Raw genomic sequence first — 21792 nt, forward strand, 5'->3', positions numbered from 1 at the left:
TAAAAATATAATAGATATATTGATACAAGCCTAAATCAATACATCCATATGTCCCAAGGAAATAATATTAACAGATGGGCTAATAAACAGAGATGAGTAGATGGGTGGTAGAGGGAGGACAGGAAAAAAAAAAAAAACAGTGTAAGCACTATATCTGTTGACTGTGTGACCCTGAACAAATTCTTGGCATCTGTTTATCTCAATTTTCTTATTTGATTTGCATTTCCATTAAGAGGAGTAGTGAAGTCTACTGAAAAGTTTTTGGATAGAAACCATCTTATACCAAGGTTATTTAGGTAGTTGTTAATCCACCACATTGAAGAGATGGTACTATTAAAAATATAAAAATTCAGCACCTACAAAATGCCAGACTATCCCTTTCTAACAATTTAATACTATTTAAGGTACCAAGGCCGGGTGTGGTGGCTCACACCTGTAATCCCAGCACTTTGGGAGGCCGAGGTGGGTGGATCACCTGAGGTCAGGAGTTCAAGACCAACCTGGCCAACATTGTGAAACCCTATCTCTACTAAAAATACAAAAATTAGCTGGGCATGGTGGTGCGCACCTATAATCTCAGCTACTTGGGAGGCTGAGGCAGAAGAATCACTTGAACCCAGGAGGCAGAGGTTGCAGTGAGCCAAGATTGTGCCACTGCACTCTAGCCTGGGCGACAGAGCAAGACTCCATCTCAAAAAATATATATATACCCACTGGAAAATAAGAAATTTATGGGAAATCCTTCAGATTTAAGAACTGAAAATGCATAATTCCAGTTTCAGTATCATGCATTCAACCACCTCTTGTTCCCTTGTACAACTCAATTCTAAAATGTCTACTTGGCCAAGTGCAGTAGCGATCACACCTGTAATCCCAGCAATTTGGGAGGTCAAGGCGGGAGGATCACTTGAGCTCAGAAGTTCAAGATAAACCTGGGCAACACAGCTAAGACCTCATCTCTACGGGAAAAAAAAAAACAAAAGCTGGGCATGGTGGCATGTTTTTTGTAGTCCCAGCTACTCAGGAGGCTGAGATGGGAAGATACTTGAACCTAGGACATTGAGGCTGCCAAGAGCTGTGTTTGTGCCGCTGTACTCCAGCCTGAATGACAGAGTAAGACCACGTCTCAAAATAAAAAGATGAAACTTCTACTCAACCTACAGCCTCCTTACTTAAAAGATTAGAGGCCCTCCTTGGATAGTGTGACCAGATGGTATGAGGTATCAAAGAGAAGCATTAATGGGAATTTAGTACAACAAATTTTCTCCTAATAGTCAACAAAAGCAATCAAAAGAACACAGCCATATAGTGAAGTGTTAGGTGAAAAAATCACTTTTTTTTTTTTTTTGAGACGGAGTCTCGCTGTCTCCCAGGCTGGAATTCAGTGGCTGGATTTCGGCTCACTGCAAGCTCCGCCTCCCGGGTTCACACCATTCTCCTGCCTCAGCCTCCCGAGTAGCACAGGCACCTACCACCATGCCCGGCTAATCTTTTGTATTTTTAGTAGAGACGGGGTTTCACCGTGTTAGCCAGGATGGTCTCGATCTCCTGACCTCGTGATCTGCCCACCTCAGCCTCCCAAAGTGCTGGGATTACAGGCTTGAGCCACCGCGGCCTAAAAAAATCACTTTCAAAAGCTCAAGTTTCAAGTTAGTTCTCCAGGTTTTACTTTATAAAAGAAAAAAAAGGAAAAAGCATGAAATGGTACCTTTAATTTTAACCTGGTTCTACCTTCTTCATCCAGCATTTCTTCATCTTCAAATTCATCTTCATAATACTGAGGATCAAAAGGTCTACAAATTGTTTTCCAAATAAACTATTAATCATATTTTATAAAGAATATTACTGCTATGTAATAACATCTCTATTAATAAATACCATTATATCAAAAAATCATAATATAATTTTTAAAATCATAATGATCAATATCTTCATGCTTAACTTCAAGGAAGTAGTAATTTTACTTTTCTCTTTTTTTGGAGATGAGTTTTGCTCTTGTTGCCCAGGCTGGAATGCAATGGCACGATCTCGGCTCACTGCAACCTCCACCTCCCGGGTTCAAGCGATTCTCCTGCCTCAGCCTCCCGAGTAGCTGGGATTACAGGAATGTGCCACCATGCCTGGCTAATTTTGTACTTTTAGTAGAGACAGGGTGTTTCTCCATGTTGGTCGGGCTGGTCTCAAACTCCCGACCTCAGGTGATCCACCCACCTCGGCCTCCCAAAGTGCTGGGATTACAGGCGTGAACCACCATGCCCAGCCAATAATTTTACTTCTTAAAACTTGTTGTTAATACATATTGCTTGAAATAAAGTACAAGCAAGGGTAAATATTCAAAATATCCTTTCTTCTTATTATGTAATTCTGCCAAAGAATAGGCAACATATGCTCTAGTTTTCCACATCATCGTGCCTGTGGAAAAAAATTTTTTTAAAGCACAAGAGTTTGAATAAACTTAGTAAATAATACCCATCAAACACTGTCTAATTGTCCAAAACCATTACCTTTTCTAGACCAACAATAGTTGCTACAATGGGCACTGGCATTTTTTTTTTTTTTTTTTTTTTTTTTTGAGACGGAGTCTCGCTCTGTCGCCCAGGCTGGAGTGCAGTGGCCAGATCTCAGCTCACTGCAAGCTCCGCCTCCCGGGTTTACGCCATTCTCCCGCCTCAGCCTCCCGAATAGCTGGGACTACAGGCGCCCGCCACCTCGCCCGGCTAGTTTTTTGTATTTTTTTAGTAGAGACGGGGTTTCACTGTGTTAGCCAGGATGGTCTTGATCTCCTGACCTCGTGATCCGCCCGTCTCGGCCTCCCAAAGTGCTGGGATTACAGGCGTGAGCCACCGCGCCCGGCGGCACTGGCATTTCTCTAGCAAATTTCATCACTTTCAATTTCAGCCTTTTCAAGGTTGTACTACTTAAAAAAATATCTTGAAGACCTGTGGTGTCTGTTAATTCATAAGAAAGTATCAAACTGCTCAAAACAGTTATAGCATTAAAAGCCTCCCCTACTCAAGCCTGTAATCCTAGCACTTTGGGAGGCCGAGACGGGTGGATCACGAGGTCAGGAGATCGAGACCATCCTGGCTAACACGGTGAAACCCCCTCTCTACTAAAAAATACAAAAAAAACTAGCCGGGCGAGGTGGTGTGCGCCTGTAGTCCCAGCTACTGGGGAGGCTGAGGCAGGAGAATGGCGTGAACCCGGGAGGCGGAGCTTGCAGTGAGCTGAGATCCGGCCACTGCACTCCAGCCTGGGCGACAGAGCGAGACTCCGTCTCAAAAAAAATAAATAAATAAAATAAAATAAAATAAAATAAAAGCCTCCCTACCAATACATATTTTTTCTATCTCAGGATGTGCTTGACTAATTTTTTCAGAGATACATGATCAATTTTCCATTTTTGTGATTTGTAAACTCAATGCGAAATAAGAAAAATAAACATTCTATGTATTTCTATTCAACATCCTGAAAAAATTTTAATGGATTTCCTTACCTGGGCTCTACACTGAGAAAGTTGGGCAATTTAACAAAATATAAGTCGTTTCCTAAATCAGTGTTTACTTTGGGTATTTCTACTTCTATTCTGGTCTCAGGAATTGGCTCCTCTTCCTGTTGATCCTGAGGCAATCCATTTTCATCCTAGTGAAAGAATCAGAAGTTTGGAGCTTGATGGGAGCTTAGAAATGGCTCCCTTCAACCTCCACACTTTAATTACTCTGGAGTGCAAGAAACATAATTACATATCACTTTAGGACTAAAGAAGCCCCCAGTCCCCATCCGAACCCACCCACACACAAAATGGGAAACAAGATCAATTTGGATACCTCAGTTCAAGAAACTATCTCCTTTATGATAAATCTATCTTCCAAACACTCATCAACAAAAGTGTGAAATTAACACTTTAATATGAAGTCACTCTATCAATTAAAACCAGAGAAGATTATCAACACAGCAGACACTTCTTGGCATGAGCAAGAAAAACATTCAAGTCAATGGTTCTCAAATCACAAGTCCTCACAGTTCAGTCCCCTAAGGCATGACACCAACCTCATGTTTGGCAATTTCCATTCCCCTTATAACCAAGAGCTCCCTACATAATGAAGAAAGTCATCTGTTCATTGTATTTTTGTACTAGAATTCAGTTATCAACTTGCTTTCTTAGAATAAAGGAGACTCTTCACCTTTGAAACTTTATACTTGGCCTTGAATAAGTTCATGTTAGTAATTGACTTACAACAGGCTGTCCTGGAGTAGGTGGTTTGTCTTCTCCATCACTCCCTGAAGAGATATCATCTGCACCTCCAAATAGATCCATGGTTCCACCATTATCTTCAATGCAGAAGGAAAAAGGCATTAGTGTTACTATCTGTAACTAAGGTTCTTCACAGCTCATCACTTCGGCACATTCCCAAGGTTTCTGGACCAGCATCAGAAAACCACCCAAAACATAATGCTGAGCCTGGCTCTCAAAAGACCCAAAAAGACAGTGTGGGGAGAGGGAAGGGGGCAAATCTAGTGAAAGGCAAGCTGCACAGGAGGCACTTATTTCTCCTTTCATTTTCACCATCCTTGTTCTCCCACCTTCCTTTATTCCCCAGGAGCCCAAATGTTTCCTACAGTCTAGATGCTCAAAGTTGGGGCTGAAGCACTCCACAGACACCTATTTTCCGTACGTCTATCCGAGATTCAAAATTACAGTCCAGGCACAGTGGTTCACGCCTGTAATCCCAGCACTTTGGGAGGCCAAGGCGGGTGGATCACTTGAGGTCAGGAGTTTGAGACCAGCCTGACCAACATGGTGAAACTCCATCTCTACTAAAAATACAAAAATTAGCCGGGCGTGGTGATGGGTGCTTGTAATCCCAGCTACTTGGGAGGCTAAGGCAGGAAAAAGGAAGCTGCCACACCTGGCTGGTAGAACTACTTTCATCCTTCCAACTTATAATACCAGGTGGTGGTGGTGGTGGTGGTGGTGGTGGTGGTGGTGGTGGTGGTAGGTGGTGTTGTTGCTGTTGTTGTTTTGAGACAGAGTCTCACTCTTGCTCAGGCTGGAGTGTAGTGATGTGACCTCGGCTCACTGCAACCTCCGCCTCCCAAGTACAAGCGATTCTCGTGCCTCAGCCTCCCGAGTAGCTGGGACTACAGATGCATACCACCTCGCCCCGCTAATGTTCTGTATTTTTAGTACAGACAGGGTTTCACCATGTTGGCCAGGCTGGTCTTGAATTCCTGGCCTCAAGTGATCCACCCACCTTGGCCTCCCAAAGTGCTAGGATTATAGGCGTGAGCCACTGCACCTGGCCAACACTGGGTTTTTATGAGCTCTTCATCTAACTCACAGCTCAAAGAATCAGTTTCTTCATCTGTTAAGAACTTAGGAACAAAACACTGAGACTGTCATCATTCAAACTGAAGAATGGACATTGTAACCTCCACCCCAATAAGAAGGCCAGCCCCCTAATAATGAATTCACTCTAACTATAAACAGACTGGGCGCAGTGATTCACACCTGTAATCCCAGCACTTTGGGAGGCTGAAGTGGGTGGAACACTTGAGATCAGGAGTTCAAGACCAACCTGGCCAACACAGTGAAACCCCATCTCTACTAAAAATACAAAACATTTAGCCAGGCATGGTGGTACGTTCCTGTAATTCCAGCTACTCAGGAGGCTGAGGGAGGAGAATTGCTTGAACCCAGGAGGCAGCAGTTACAGTAAGCTGAGCTTGCGCCACTGCACTCCAGCTTGGGTGACAGAGCGAGACCCTGTCTCGGGAAAAAAAAAAAAAAAAAACTACAAAGAAGCAAGTTCTTATTCAACTAATTAAGCATGAGCAGCTTCTCATAGCTATATAACTTCTCTGGGTACACTGAGTGTATCCACACTTTTTCTGGGGTCTTGCGATCTGGGATAAACACACTCAGGGTTAGAAATGCACTACAATTAAATGCAGAAAGGTATGGAAATATACATATATATATAAAATAATAATAATAGGGGTACCTTTTGGCACCTCAGTGTCGCTATCCACTTCTGAATCAGATGCAATTGCATTCTTGCGTTTCATTCGTAAAACTTCATCTTCACTATCACTGCCTCTTGCAGATTCTATAAGGGTAGAATTAGAAGTTCTGCATAATCAGTCAACTTAGTTGAATTTTGTGTTTTAAAAGCAATATTGGAGATAAACAAATTGTGATACACCCATACAATGGACTACTACTCAGCAATAAACAGGAATGAACTACTGATACATGTAACCAACTGGATGAATCAAAAATGCTATATGCCAAGTTAAAGAAGCCAATCTGAAAGGCTACATATTTACTGTATGACTCTATTTATATGACATTTTCAAAAAGCCAAAAGTATAGTGACATAAAAGGCACCAGTAGGTGCCATGGTTTAGGGGTAGCAGAAAGATGTGACTCAAAACGAATAGCATAAGGCAGTTTTTCAGGGTAACATCTATTCTGTATCCTGATTGTGATGGTGGTTATACAAATCTATAGGGATGTTAACATGAATAGAGCTGTACATGCAGAACCCCCCTCCCCCGCCAAAAAAAAAATCAACTCTAGTGTGTGTTGATTTAAAAAATAGAATTCTTAAAATAAATACTGGTGCCAGGCATGGTGGCTCACTCCTGTAATCCCAACAATTTGGGAAGCCGAGGTGGGTGGATCACTTGAGGTCAGGAATTCAAGACCAGCCTGGCCAACATGGTGAAACCCATCTCTACTACAAATACAAAAATTAGCCGGGTGTGGTGGTGTGCACCTGTAGTCCCAGCTACTCAGGAGGCTGAGGCAGGAGAATCGCTTGAATATGGGAGACGGACGTTGCAGTGAGCCAAGATCTCACCACTGCACTCCAGCGTGGGCGATAGAGTGAGACTCTGTCTCAAATAAATAAATAAATAAATACTGGCTTCTGCAAATAGAACAACTTGGTAGAAATGAGAAAAGTAGCACTAAAACTTATTATCAAATTTACATAAGACAAATTTCAGAGAAAAAAAGTTAAAAATATTAGAAAGGAACTGACATATATATCATTATTTCTAGAAGGTCCAATTGTTTACATAAAAACTTCACAAAAATCAGTGGAACCACTGTTGAACTAGTAAGAGATAAGCAGGATGACCAGCTACAAGGTTCCCTACTATGACCCTGCCCTTGACTTGGTCTGCTAGTATTTGGGATGTAGTACATGAGCCTTAAAGATTGTTTCTGATAACAGTAAAAACAACCCTACTTTTGGCCAGGCATGGTGGCTCTTGCCTGTAATCCCAGCACTTTGGGAGGCCAAGGTGGGCAGATCACCTGAGGTCAGGAGTTTGAGACCAACCAGACCAACATGGTGAAACCTCCTCTCTACTACAAATACAAAAATTAGCTGGGTGTGGTGGTGCATGCTTGTAATCCCAGCTACTCAGGAGGCTGAGGCAGAAGAATTGCTTGAACCCAGGAGGTAGAGGTTGCAATGAGCTAAGAACGTGCCACTGCACTGTAGCCTGGGTGACAGAGACTCCGTCTCAAAAAAAAAAATGATGAGTGGCCGGGCGTGGTGGCTCATGCCTGTAATCCCAGCACTGTGAGAGGCCGAGGCAGGCGGATCATGAGGTCAGGAGATCAAGACCATCCTGGCTAACACGGTGAAACCCCATCTCTACTAAAAACACAAAAAATTAGCCAGGCATAGTGGCAGGAGCCTGTAGTCCTAGCTACTCGTGAGGCTGAGGCAGAAGAATGGCGTGAACCTGGGAGGCGGAGCTTGCAGTGAGCCGAGATCGCGCCACTGCACTCCCAGGCTAGGCTGGGCAACAGAGAGAGACTCCGTCTCAAAAAAAAAAAAAAAAAAAAAAAAGGATGAGTTCATGTCCTTTGCAGGGACATGAAGGACATGGATGAAGCTGGAAACCATCATTCTCAGCAAACTATCACAAGGACAGAAAACCAAACACCACATGTTCTCACTCATAGGTGGGAATTGAACAATGAGAACACTTGGACACAGGATGGGGAGCATCACACACCAGGGCCTGTCGGGGGGTTGGGGGCTGGGGGAGGGATAGCATTAGGAGATACACCTAATGTAAATGACGAGTTAATGGGTGCAGCAAACCAACATGGCACATGTATGCCTATGTAACAAACCTGCACGTTGTGCACATGTACCCTAGAACTTAAAGTATTAAAAAAGGCCAGGCGTGGTGGCTCACGCCTGTAATCCCAGCACTTTGGGAGGCCGAGGCGGGCGGATCACAAGGTCAGGAGATCGAGACCACGGTGAAACCCCGTCTCTACTAAAAATACAAAAAATTAGCCGGGCGCGGTAGTGGGCGCCTGTAGTCCCAGCTACTCAGGAGGCTGAGGCAGGAGAATGGCGTGAACCCGGGAGGCGAAGCTCACAGTGAGCCTGGGGGACACAGCCAGACTCCGTCTCAAAAAAAAAAAAAAAAAAAAAAGGTATTAAAAAAAAAAAAGCCTCTACTCTGATTTAGTTATTCAAAACTTACTGTAGTCCCATAGTCTACACAGATCTATATTCATCTCTGGAAATATGCTGCCCTCCTCTTCTAATAACACCAAGATGTGGTTTTTGAATGCTGTCCTGTGAGGTGTGTGTTAGATGCTATTTAAGCTGAGAAGATAGGATCAAAATATAATTAATATAATCAATCACCTATGGAAATGAAGCAATCCAGGTATCACTTCAGGAAGACTTCAACTCAATTAAGGTAACTTTTATATAATACAAAGAAATATGATCTCTAATTTTTTATACATTCTATATGAAGAATGTGTTAACTTGAGCAGAATAGTCTAAATGGCAATGATAAAAGCAGGGTCCAGGACCACAGTTCAGGTGTATGCCTCCTGTAGTCTTTAGGGAATGGGTGCTCTAATCCTAGCTCGTCTCTGTAGGGTGAGGATACGCAATCAATCTGTCTTGGCTCAGTGACACTGTCCACTAAGATCACCCAGCCATGTTTGTACTTTCTACATATTATACTCCCCAGGCAACCTCCTGATTATTATAATTTGGCATCTACTGTAGATTTGCCCCTGGGGAAACATATGATGATAAGGGAGAAAAAACTGAGCCTCCTGAAACAATTTTGCAATTCGATTTTATATATTAATATCTTGTAAATTTGACTAGTTTGAGTAAACTCCTTAGAGCTTGACCATCTCTGGATGATCAAATTTTGGATCTCAAAAAGCTGAACGGCAGCAATGGTGCCCACATCTCGGTACAGCTGCTCTGTGGGGAGGACACTTCAATGGGATTGTTTCTTCCCAGGCTAATCTATTCTCTCACATGAGGCATGCTCTTCAGTTATCCACAGAAATGGAACCAACTTAACTCATTACGTAGCTCTTCTTACACCATATCCCTCTCTCTAAGACTCAATTTTAAGTCCTCTTTAAATTGTTTTTCCCCAGACCCATCAATGAACAAATGGAAGGGAAAGCAGTAAGAAAGAATAAGTAGATTAGAAAGATTTAAAAGAAGCAAAATGTATTCTAGAGTTAGAAAAGTTTGAAAGGGAGGGACAGAAGGGAAAAAACAGGGTAACAAAGATGGGAATGAAAGAAGACTAAATGGGTCCCTGCTGTGGCTGAATGCTTCTTTCTGAGCCATTCTGGTTCTCATAAATGTATTACCTGATTTATGGTCCTGTTCCTCTTCATCATCTGAATGCCTGTGTTCTTCATCTGAGGCCTGTGGCCTTTCATCATCAGAATTTTGCATTTTCTCCTCATCAGACAGCTGTGGTTGTTCTTCATCATCAGAATTCTGTTTCTCATCATCATTATCAGAAGCTACTGGCTGTTCATCATCAGAATTAGCCTTTTCCTCCTCAGATAGCTGCTGTCTGTCATCATCGGAAAGCTGAGGCCTCTCCTCCTCATCTGTGTTCTGCATTTTCTCATCGTCGTCAGAATTCTGCAGCTTATCTTCATCAGATCCTTGTGCCCTCTCCTCATCATCAGAATTGTGTATCTTTTCATCATCTGACTGGTCACTTTTATCTTCTCTGCCCCATTTTTCATCATCTGAATGTGCTTTTTCAGAGCCTTCTGCTTCTGAGTGATGGCTCCCTCCATCAGATCTGTGACCTTCGTCTTCGTCATCATTAGGGGCTTCTGATCCACTGTGCTGATCTACATCTGAGGGGTCATTGTCCTCGTGGTCGGAACGCTCAGAGGCTTCTGATCTATTGTCTGATCTTTCAGAGTGATTATCACTACCACTGTGATGTGAAGCTCCCTCGTCCTCACTGTCATCTCCAAACAGTTCCTTATTACTTGGTTGTCCTGAATCACCTCTTTCATCCTGATCACTTTCACTTCCAGAGGCATTACTGCCAGAGGCAGCATTCTCTTGATCAGAATCTGAGTCAGATCCAGAATCAGAATCTATGGGATCATGTAAACATAGGATAATATCAGCAAAAAAAGGCAGAGTAAGGCAGTCCCAAAGTCCATCCCAACATAAAAGCAATAAAGAAACTGGCAAAAAACTGTTAGAACTAACATTCTAAGGCTGGGTGCGGTGGCTCACGGCTGTAATCCCAGCACTTTGGAAGGCCGAGGTGGGCAGATTACCTGAGGTCAGGAGTTCGAGATTAGCCGGACAAACATGGCGAAACCCCATCTCTACTAAAAATACAAAAATTAGCCGGGCGTGGTTGTGCACGCCTGTAATCCCAACTACTCAGGAGGCTGAGACAGGAGAATCACTTGAACCCTGGAGGCGGAAGAGGCAGTGCCACTGTACTACAGCCTGGGCAACAGAGTGAGACTCTGTCTCAAAAAAAAAAAAAAGAAAAGAAAAGAAAAGAAAAAGAAAAGGAAAAATACAACAACTAAAATCAAAGAGTCACTAGAGGGGCGCAACCAAAGATTTGAGCAGGAAAAAGAAAGAATCGGTAAACTTGATAACGTCAATTTGACTGTCCAGTCTGAGAAACAGAAAGAAAAAAGAATAAAGAGAAATGAACAGAACCTAAAAGATTTATGGGACACTTAAGTTATACCATTGTATGCATAATGGAGTCTCAGAAGAAGAGAAATGGGCAGAAAAAATTGTTAAATAAATAATAGCTGAGGCCAGGCACGGTGGTTCACACCTGTAATCCCAGCACTTCGGGAGGCCAAGGTGGGCAGATCACTTGAGGTCAGGAGTTCGAGACCAGCCGCGCCAACATGGTAAAACCCCATCTCTACTAAAAATACAAAAGTTAGTTGGGTATGGTGGTGCAAGCCTGTAATCCCAGCTACTTGAGAGGCTGAAGCAGGAAAATCACTTGAATCTGGGAGGTGGAGGTTGCAGTGAGTCAAGACCACACCGCTGCACTCCAACCTGAGTGATAGAGCGAGACTCTGTCTCAAAAAAATAAATAAATAAACGATAGCTGAAAACCTCCCAAATTTATGAAAAATATAGATCTACACATCCAATAAGTTCAACAAATGACAAGTAGGATAAACTTAAAGAGGTTCACACCTAGATACACTGTTATCAAACTGTCAAAGACAAAGAAACAATTCCAAAAGCAGCAAAAGAGAAGCAGTTCATCCGATATGAGGAACCCTCAATAAGAGTAACAGCTGATTTTTCATCAGAAACCAAGGAAGCCCAGAGGCAACCATAAGAGGACACATTCAAAGTGCTAAAAAGACTGTCAACCAAGAATTTTATATTCAGTACAATTATGCTTCAAAAACTAAGGTGATATGAAAGACAAAAGAAAACATAAATTGGACTTCCACAAAATGAAAAACTTTTGTGCAGCAAAGGACGTTATTAAGAAAGTAGGCCCGACGCAGTGGCTCATGCCTATAATCCCAACACTCTGGGAGGCCAAGCTGGCCAGATCACCTGAGGTCAGGAGTTTGAGATCAGCCAGGCCAACATGGTGAAACCCCGTCTCTACTAAAAATACAAAAATTAGCCAGGCATGGTGGTGCACGCCTGTAGTCCCAGCTACTTGGGAGGCTGAGGCTGAAGCAGAAGAATCACTTGAACCTGGAAGGTGGAGGTTGCAGCGAGCTGAGATCACGCCACTGCATTCCAGCCTGGGCGACAGAGTGAGACTCCATCTCAAAAAAAAAAAAAAAAACGAAAGTGAAAAAAACAGCCTACAGAATGGAAGAAAATATTTGCAAACCATGTATCTGATAAGTGTCTACTACCCAAAATATACAAAGAACATTTATAACTCAACAATAGAACCAATTTTTTTGTGTTTTTTGTTTGTTTTCTTGGAGACTGAGTCTCTCTGTATCCTTCAGGCTGGAGTACAGTGGTCAATCTTGTTTCGCTGCAACCTCTGCCTCCCTCAAGCGATTCTCCTGCCTCAGCTCCCGAGTTTATGGGCACACGCCACCACACCTGGCTAATTTCTTTCGTATTTTTAGTAGAAACGAGGTTTCACCATGTTGGCCAGGCTGGTCTCGAACTCCTGACCTCAGGTGATCCACCCACCTCAGCCTCCCAAAGTGCTGGGATTACAGGAGTGAGCCACCGCACCCGGCCTAAAACCAATTTTTTAAAACAGACAGAGGACTTGAATAGACATTTCTCCAAAGTTACACAAATGGCCAATAAGTATATGAAAAGATGTTCAATGGTCGGACGCAGTGGCTCACACCTGTAATCCCAGCACTGTGAGAGGCCGAGGCAGGTGGATCACCTGAGGTCAGGAGTTTGAGACCAGCCTGGCCAAAATGGCAAAACCTCATGTCTACTAAAAATACAAAAATTAGCAGGGTGTGGTGGCAGGCACCTATAATCCCAGCTATTCGGGAGGCTAAGGGAGGAGAATCGCTTGAACCCGGGAGGCTAAGGCAGGAGAATCGCTTGAACCTAGCACTTTGAGAGGCCCAGGCAGGCAGATCACCTGAGGTCAGGAGTTTGGGACCAGCCTGGCCAACATGACAAAACCCCATCTCTACTTAAAATACAAAAATTAGCAGGGCATGGTGGCGGGTGCCTGTAATCCCAGCTACTCGGCGGCAGACTGAGACTCCGTCAAAAAAAAAAAGAGGTTCAACATCATTAGCCTTCAGCAAAGTGTAAACTGAAACCACAATGAGACACCACTTGATAACATCAAGGATGGCTATTTTAGAAAGAAATAAAAACTTAAAATAACTGTTGGCAAAGATGTGGGGAAAGGGAACCCTGGTGCATTGCTGGTGGTAATGTAAAATGGCTCAACCACTATGGAAAACAGTTTGGCTGCTCCTCAAAATATTAAAGATTTACCATATGACTCTGCACTCCTACATAATACCCTCCTCCCAAAATTAAAAACAGGCACCCAAACATGTACATGAATTTATTGGTTTATTTTTTTGGAGACAGAGTCTCACCTTATCACCCAGGTTGAAGTAAAGTGGCACAATCTAAGCTCACTTCCAACCTCTGTCTCCCGGGTTCAAGTGATTCTCATGCCTCAGCCTCCTGAGTGCCTGCGACTACAGGCAAGTACCACCACACCTGGCTAACGTTTTGTATTTTTAGTAGAGACAGGGTTTCACCATGTTGCCCAGGCTGGTCTTTAACTCCCCAGCTCAGGCAAATCCGCCTGCCTGAACCAAGAATGTTTACAGTAGCACAATTCAAACAACCCAAAGTCCATCAATAGATAAATGGATTAACAAATTTAGGATATATACATTCAATGGAATATTATTAAGTCATTAAAAATGAATGAAGTACTGATACAAGCTACAATGCCTTGAAGACATTATGCTAAGTAAAAGAAGCCAGACACAAAAGACCACAATGCATGATTCAATTTGTATGAAATTCCCAGAACAGAGAAGTGCAGAAACAATAGCAGACAGGGGTTGGAGGAAGGAGCATATGGGGAGTAAGTGCTTTATGAACACAGTGTTTTATTTGGGGGTGATGAAAATAACAACTAGATATATGTTGTCTACAAGAGACTCACTTTAGAACCAAATACACAAACAGGTTGAAAGCAAAAGGACAGAAAGATATTACATGTAAACAGTAACCAAAAGAGAGCTGTAGTAGGTATACTAATATTAGACAAAACAGATTTTATAACAGAAATTGTTACAAAAGACAAAGGATCATTAAATCCATCATGAAGATATAATAATTATAAACACATATGCACCTAAAAACAAAACCAAGAGAAATGAAGGGAAACATAGACAGTTCAACATAATAGTCAGAGACTTCAAAGATGGATAGAACTGGCCAGGCATGATGGCTCACGCCTGTAATCCCAGCACTTTGGGAGGCCGAAGTGGTCAGATCACTTGAGGTTAGGAGTTCAAGACTAGCATGGGCAATATGGTGAACCTCGTCTCTACTAAAAATACGAAAATTAAGCAGGTGTGGTGGCACACACCTATTGTAATCCCAGCTACTAGGGAGGCTGAGGCAGAAGAATCACTTGAACCTGGGAGGCGGAGGTTGCAGTGAGCCAAGATCACGCCACTGCACTCCAGCCTGGGTGACAGAGCAAGACCCTGTCTCAAAAAAAATAAAATAATGGATAGAACTGCTAGATTAAAGATCAATAAACACAGGACTTGAGCAACACTATAAACCAGTTAGACATAACAGACAATCAATAGGACGCTGCATCCAACAATAGCATCTTCCCAAGTGCATATGGAACATTCTCCAGGATAGACCATGCTAGGATACAAAACAAATCTCAAACATTTTAAAAAACTGAAATCATACAAAATACATTCTCTGACCACACGTGAATTAAAATTAGAAATCAGTAACAAAAAGAAATCTGAAAAATTCATAAACTTGGGGAAATTAAACAACACACTTTAAAACAACTAAGGACTCACAGAAATCACATGGAGGGCCAGGTGCAGTGGCTCACACCTATAATCCCAGCACTTTGGGAGGCTGAAGGGGGCAGATTGCCTGAGTCTAGCAGTTCGAGACCAGTCTGGGCAAAATGGCAAAACCGCATCTTTACTAAAAATACCAAAAAAAAAAAAAAAGAAGAAAAAAAGAGAAGAAAAAACATAGCCAGGCACAGTGGCATGCACTTGTAGTCCCAGCTACTCAGGAGGCTGAGGTGGGAGAATCACTTAAGCCAGGGAGGTTGAGGCTTCAGTGTGCCAAGATTGCGCCATTGCACTCCAGCCTGGGCAACCAGAGAAAGACTCTGTCTCAAAAAATAAAAAAATAAAGAAATCGCAAAGAAAATTAGGAAATATTTTGAGACAAATAAAAATGAAAACACAGTCCAGGCACAGTGGCTCATGCCTGTAATCCCAGCACTTTGGGAGGCCGAGACGGGCGGATACAATGAGGTTAGGAGTTTGAGACCAGCGTGGCCAGCATGGTGAAGCCCCAGTCTCTACTAAAAAACAAAAAAATTAGCTGGGTGTGGTGGCACATGCCTGTGGTCCCAGCTACTCAGGAGGCTAAGGCACAAGAATCACTTGAACCTGGGAGGTAGAGGTTGCAGTGAGCCAAGATGGTGCCACTGCACTCCAGCCTGGGGGACAAGAGCGAGACTTCATCCCAAAAAAAAAGAAAAAAGAAAACACAGCATACCAATACATAAGGAAACATGTTCTGTGCTCCCAGAGGTTGGGGGTAAAAAACTTAAGGATACAATGAAAACAGTCCTCAAGGTGCTCAAAAAAATTAGGCTGGGCATGGTGGCTCATGCCTGTAATCCCAGTGCAGTTTGGGAGGCTGAGATAGGTGGATCACAAGGTCAGGAGTCCGGGACCAGCCTGGCCAACATAGTGAAATCCCATCTCTACGAAAAATACAAAAATTAGCCAGGTGTAGTGGCACGTGCCTGTAGTCCCAGCTACTCAGGAGGCTGAGGCGGGAGAATTGCTTGAACCCGGGAGGCGGGGGTTGCAATGAGCCGAGATCATGCTGTTGCACTCCAGCCTGGGTGACAGAGTGAAACTCCGTCTCAAAAAAAAAAAAAAAAAAACAACAACAACAAAAATATATATATACATACACATATATATCTGTAAAAATCTTTGTTTAAAAAAAAAAATCTCAAGTCAATAACCTAACCATTCATTCACTTTAAGGAATCAGAAAAAGAAAACTAATAAACTGAAAAGAAAACTAAACCCAAAACAAGCAGAAAGAGGGAAATAATAAATTAGAGGCCAGGCACGGTGGCTCACGCCTGTAATCCCCAGCACTTCGGGAGGCCGAGGCGGGTGGATCACCTGAGGTCAGGAGTTCAAGACCAGCCTGGCCTACATGCTGAAACCCCATCTCTACAAAAATACAAAAATTAGCCGGGCGTGGTGGCAGCCACCTATAATCCCAGCTACTCAGGAGGCTGAGGCGGGAGAATCACTTGAACCCAGGAAGCGGAGGTTGCAGTGAGGCGAGATCATGCTGTTGCACTCCAGCCTAGGCAACAGAGCGAAACTTCATCTCAAAAAAAAAAAAAAAATTAGAGCAATGATAAATGAAATAGAGAATAGAAAAACAATGAAGAAAATTAATTAAACCAAAAGTCTGTTCTTTGAAAACATCAAAAAACAGACAAGGCTTTGGCTAGAATGACAAAGAAAAAAAAAGAAAACTAAAATTACTAAAATCAAGAATCAAAGTGAGGACATTACTACCAACTTTACAGGAATAATAAGGATTATAAGAGAATACTATAAACTATGATATACTAACAAATTAGACAACTTAGATGAAACTGATCAATTCCTAGAAACACGCAAATTATCAAAACTGATTCAAAATGGAATAGAAAATCTGAATAGACCTATAACCAAGAGTTTGAATCAATAATGGGAAATTTTCCACCAAAGAAAAGCCCAAGACCAGATGCTTTCACTGGTAAATCCTACTGAATGTTTTTAAAGATTTAACACCTATCCTTCTCAAACTCTGCCAAACAACTGAAGTGAAGGAACACTTCCTACCTCATTCTATGAGGTCAATATTACCCTTCTACCACAGGCAGAACAAGACATCACAAGAAAACTACAGACAAATTATCCACCAAAATAGAGATGAAAAAACCACTTAAAAAATACTCCCAAATCAAACCCTAAAGCATATTAAAAGAATATATACCAAGCTGGGTGAGGTGGCTCACACCTGTAATCCCAGCACTTTGGGAGGCTGAGGTGGGCAGATCACTTGAGCCCAGAAGTTCAAGACCAGTGTGGCCAAAATAGCAACATCCCACCTCCACTAAAATTACAAAAATTAGCTGGATGTGGTGGTATGTGCCTGTAGTCCCAGTTACTCAGGAGGCTGAGGTGTGAGGATGGCTTGAGTCCTGGAGGTAGAGGGTGCAGTGAGCTGAGGTTGCGCCACTGCACTCCAGCCTGGGCAACAGAGCAAGATCCCGTCTCAAAAAAAGAGAGAGAAAAAAAAAACGGAATATACATCATGACCAAGTGGGATTTATCCTAGTATTACAAGGGTAGTTCAATATCTAAACATGAATCAAAGCGAAACACTATATAAAGAATAAAGAAAAAAATCATGTGATCATCAACGCAGAAAAAGCATCTGATATCCAACACCTTCTCTTGATGCCATTCAACAAACTAGGAACAGGAGTGAACTTCCTCAACCTGATCAAAAGCATCTACAAAAAAAAACTCACAGATAACATCATATGTAATGGTGGAACCCTAGATGGTTTCTTCCTAAGATCAGAGACAACACAATGATGTCTACTGTCACCACTCCTATTCAACATTTCACAAAAAGTTCTAGCTGTGGCAATTAGGCAAGAAAAAGAAATTAAAAGCACACCAATTGGAAAGGAAGTAAAACTGTCTCTTTCATAGATATGGGTTTTTTTTCTTTTTTTTTTTTTCAGGCAGGGTCTTCCTCTGTCACCCAGACTGGAGTGCAGTCGTGTGATCTCAGCTCACTGCAACCTCTGCCTCCCCGGTTAAAGTGATTCTTGTACTTCACCCTCCCAAGTAGCTGGGACGACAGGCGTGTGCCACCACACCTGGCTAACTTTTGTCTTTTTATTAGAGATGGGATTTCGCCATGTTGGCCAGAATGGTCTCAAACTCCTGACCTCAAGTGATCCACCCGCCTCCACCTCCCAAGATTTTTTTTTAAGAGACAGGGTCAGCCGGGCGCGGTGGCTCACGCCTGTAATCCCAGCACTTTGGGAGGCCGAGGCGGGCGGATCACAAGGTCAGGAGATCGAGACCACGGTGAAACCCCGTTTCTACTAAAAATACAAAAAATTAGCCGGGCGCGGTGGCGGGCGCCTGTAGTCCCAGCTACTCAGGAGGCTGAGGCAGGAGAATGGCGTGAACCCGGGAGGCGGAGCTTGCAGTGAGCCAAGATTGCGCCACTGCACTCCAGCCTGGGCAACAGAGCGAGACTCTGTCTCAAAAAAAAAAAAAAAAAAAAAAAGAGACAGGGTCTTGCTCTGTTGCTCAGGCAGGAATGTACTGGTACAATCATAGCTCACTGCAGCCTTGGACTCCTGGTTCAAGTGGTCTTCCTGTCCTGGCCTCCCAAAGTGCTGGGATTACAGGTGTGAGCACCCAGCCAACATGATCTTATATATAGAAAATCCTAAAGAATACACACACACACACACACACACACACACAAAAGAAGATTACAGCTCATACATTCAGCAAGGTTGCAGAATATAAGATCAACATACAAAAATCAGTTGTATTTCCATACACTAGCATTAAATAATTCAAAATGAAATTACGAAAACCATTCCACTTGCAGCCAGGCGTGGTGGCTCACGCCTGTAATCCCAGCACTCTGGGAGGCTGAGGCAGGCTGATCACCTGCGGTCGAGAGTTCGAGACCAGCCTGGCCAACATGGAGAAACTCCATCACTACTAAAAATACAAAAATTAGCTGAGCATGGTGGTGGGCGCCTGTAATCCCAGCTACTCAGGAGGCTGAGGTAGGAGAATTGCTTGAACCTGGGATGCGGAGGCTGCAGTGAGCTGAGATCGCGCCATTGCACTCCAGCCTGGGCAACAAGTGAAACTCCTCAAAAAAAAAAAAAAAAAAAAAAAGAAAAAAGGAAAGAAAAAGAAAACCATTCCACTTCCAATAGTATCCAGTAGAATAAAATACTTAGTAATAAATTTAACCTAAGAAATGCAGGACTTATACAATGAAAACTACAAAACATTGTTGAAAGAAATTAAGAACTGGCATATTTATACATGGAAGCAGCATGCTAGGCCTAGGTAGAAGTTCTACTCATTGTTAAAATAAGAGTTATCGGATGTAGTCTGGGCACAGTGGCTCACGCCTGTAATCCCAGCACTCTGAGAGGCCGAGGCAGGCGGATCACAAGGTCAGATCGAGACCATCCTGGCTACCACGGTGAAACCCCGTCTCTACTAAAAATACAAAAAAAAAAAAAAAAATTAGTCAGGCGTGGTGGCCAGCGCCTGTAGTCCCAGCTGCTCAGGAGGCTGAGGCAGGAGAATGGCGTGAACCCAGGAGGTGGAGCTTGCAGTGGGCCAAGATCGGGTCACTGCACCCCAGTCTGGGCGACAGAGCAAGACTCCATCTAAAAAAACAAGAGTTATCGGATGTAGTTATTTTCCACAACTCCCACAGACCAGGGAGATAATGAAATATGCTAGGCATAAAAGGAATCATATCCATACAATCTTCAGGACCAAGAGCAATCTTCAAGGATAGCATACCAGATTTGGAAGTAAATCCTGGAAGAAAGTCTCAATGGACTTACAAGAAGGTAAAACATGAAGCCCAGAGATGCAACCAGCTCCACTCCTCACCTCCCTATACACCGAGTTTGCAATGCAACAGCACTGCAGGGTACACCTTATGAAACTATTGTTTCTACTCATCCAGTTAATCAATTATGTATTAAGCACTGATGTAAGCTGGGAGGTAAGGGGATCATCTTTTCATTGTGCCCTCAAAATCAGCTGGAACACAATAGGGGATCAACACTTATCAAATTAATTCATAACTTCATGGAAATTAGCCATGGGAGGGTTCACATAGAACTGTGCCTTGAAGGGTGAATGGGATATACACAAGTAAAAATGAGGAAAAAATGAAAACATGAGCAAAGGTAGTGGAACAAGAGTTAGTATACGGAGCTCTGTATTTCCACACTTATCCTGACTAGCATCTTCTGGATACCCATCCCTGTAAAGCCTTCACACTAGAATTTAGTTCTCTGTACCTCAACCTAGTGCTGCCTTCACTACACTCTAGAAATGATGAATAAATTGGAGTTGGAGAAAATGGAGGAGGAAAAAAAAAGAACCACCGAACAATGCATTTTACTAAGGAAAAAAGGTACACAGATACACTGCTTGGAGCCTAGAGGGTTGCAAGAATTCTGAACTTGGTCTTGGGTTCTTTCTCACTTCAAATAGCTCCTATTCATATTTCAAGTGCCCGTAGTCTCAACTACTTGAAGGCTGAGGCAGAAGGGTGGCCTGAGCCCAGAAGTTCAAGACCAACCTGAACAACAGAGTGAGATCCTGTCTCTAAAAAAGTAAACTTTAAAAAAACACCCACAATCCTGTGCCAGAAATACTTCCATGCACCATGCACATACACTAATTCATTCATTTCATCAACAAATCCTTCATTCCTCCTCTCTGCACACAGACCCCATGCACTCCCCAATCTAACATCACAGACTCCGGAAATTCTGTAGTTCCTGTACAAGCTCTTAGAGAACATATACTCTCCAATGTGAAACATCTATCTGTAATCCCATCCCATTATCCGTCCCAGACCCCTCATTCAGACATCTCAAGCACCCTATCACACCATGCTTTGGTTTCATTCAAGAGGGCATTCTGAGGTCCTCTGTAAATTCGCCTACCCCATCCCATATTCCTGCATTCATTTCCATTCATTCACAAACAGCTCTTACTCTGCGCTGGCCTGTGCAAGGCAAGGCGGAACAGGACTCCAACGTTCCTACCCGCGCTGCGCAGGCTCGCCTGCACCTCCACCACTGCCCTGCGCCCCCTTCGCTCCACAAGCTCCCAGGCACCATCAACTCCACCGACACCCAGAGCCTCGAGGCGCAGACTGTGTCTGACTCTCCATCCCGCCCGCCGGAGGAGGATGGCACCTCCGGGAGTGCAGGGGGCGCTGAGGCAGGAGTGGAGGAAATGCCACCTCTTGCCCGCGGCGCCGGAGCCTCCACGGTTGTCTGGCTCCCACAGCGGAAGGCCTGCCACGCACCCATCCTCCGAAGCCCAGTGAACCCACCTTTACGCTCAGCTTCGCTGTCGGCGTCGCTCCCGAAGAGCTCCTCCATATCCGCCATTGTCGCTCACGTCCGCTGCTGCCTCGGCTGGGGCAGCTCCCGGCCTCTCTTTACGGCACGGAACCACCGAAACACGACAGTGTCGCAAAGATTCGCTGAAGACACTCTTTTCCTTCTGTGACCTAGTTTTCGCTTGCCCAGTGAACCTAGCCTCTCCCGGGTGTGTATGGTATACAAGCCAGGCCATTTCGTCAATGTCTGTTATTTGCCAGGATTCTTACCGGGGGGCGGGGCGTCCTGCGTTCGGATGTGGGTGCGGGTGCGGATGGTTTGGGCGGTGACTGGGGCTCCCTGGGGAAGGGCCTCTGGCTGGATTAAACCTATCGCGAGTCAGGCCTGAAGCCCTTTGTTTCTTACTGAGCAGCTATTCTCCAGTTGTTTCATCCCAAACCCCTTCACCCTCTTAAAAAACTGTTGAGGACGCCAAAGAGCTTTTGTTTACGTGGGGTACAGCTATTGATATTTACTGTATTCTTA

At 43.6% G+C, this 21792-nt stretch overlaps 1 protein-coding gene across 1 annotated transcript in view; it reads right to left on the reverse strand.

The window, feature by feature from the left end:
• LOC126959036 (RNA polymerase-associated protein LEO1) overlaps nucleotides 1-21474 on the reverse strand; it is a 40218-nt gene extending 18744 nt beyond the window's left edge. Inside the window, exons 1-6 of the mRNA XM_050797935.1 lie at nucleotides 21258-21474; nucleotides 9677-10432; nucleotides 6006-6110; nucleotides 4238-4332; nucleotides 3497-3642; nucleotides 1709-1793 (exon numbers count right to left, since the gene is read on the reverse strand). Of these exons, the coding sequence (XP_050653892.1) occupies nucleotides 1709-1793; nucleotides 3497-3642; nucleotides 4238-4332; nucleotides 6006-6110; nucleotides 9677-10432; nucleotides 21258-21315 (1245 nt within the window). The 5' untranslated portion in view covers nucleotides 21316-21474. The remainder of the gene's footprint in view (nucleotides 1-1708; nucleotides 1794-3496; nucleotides 3643-4237; nucleotides 4333-6005; nucleotides 6111-9676; nucleotides 10433-21257) is intronic.
• Between the last annotated feature and the right edge of the window lie 318 nt (nucleotides 21475-21792).

This window comes from Macaca thibetana, chromosome 7 (genome assembly GCF_024542745.1).
Source record: "Macaca thibetana thibetana isolate TM-01 chromosome 7, ASM2454274v1, whole genome shotgun sequence".
Taxonomy (NCBI): domain Eukaryota; kingdom Metazoa; phylum Chordata; class Mammalia; order Primates; family Cercopithecidae; genus Macaca; species Macaca thibetana.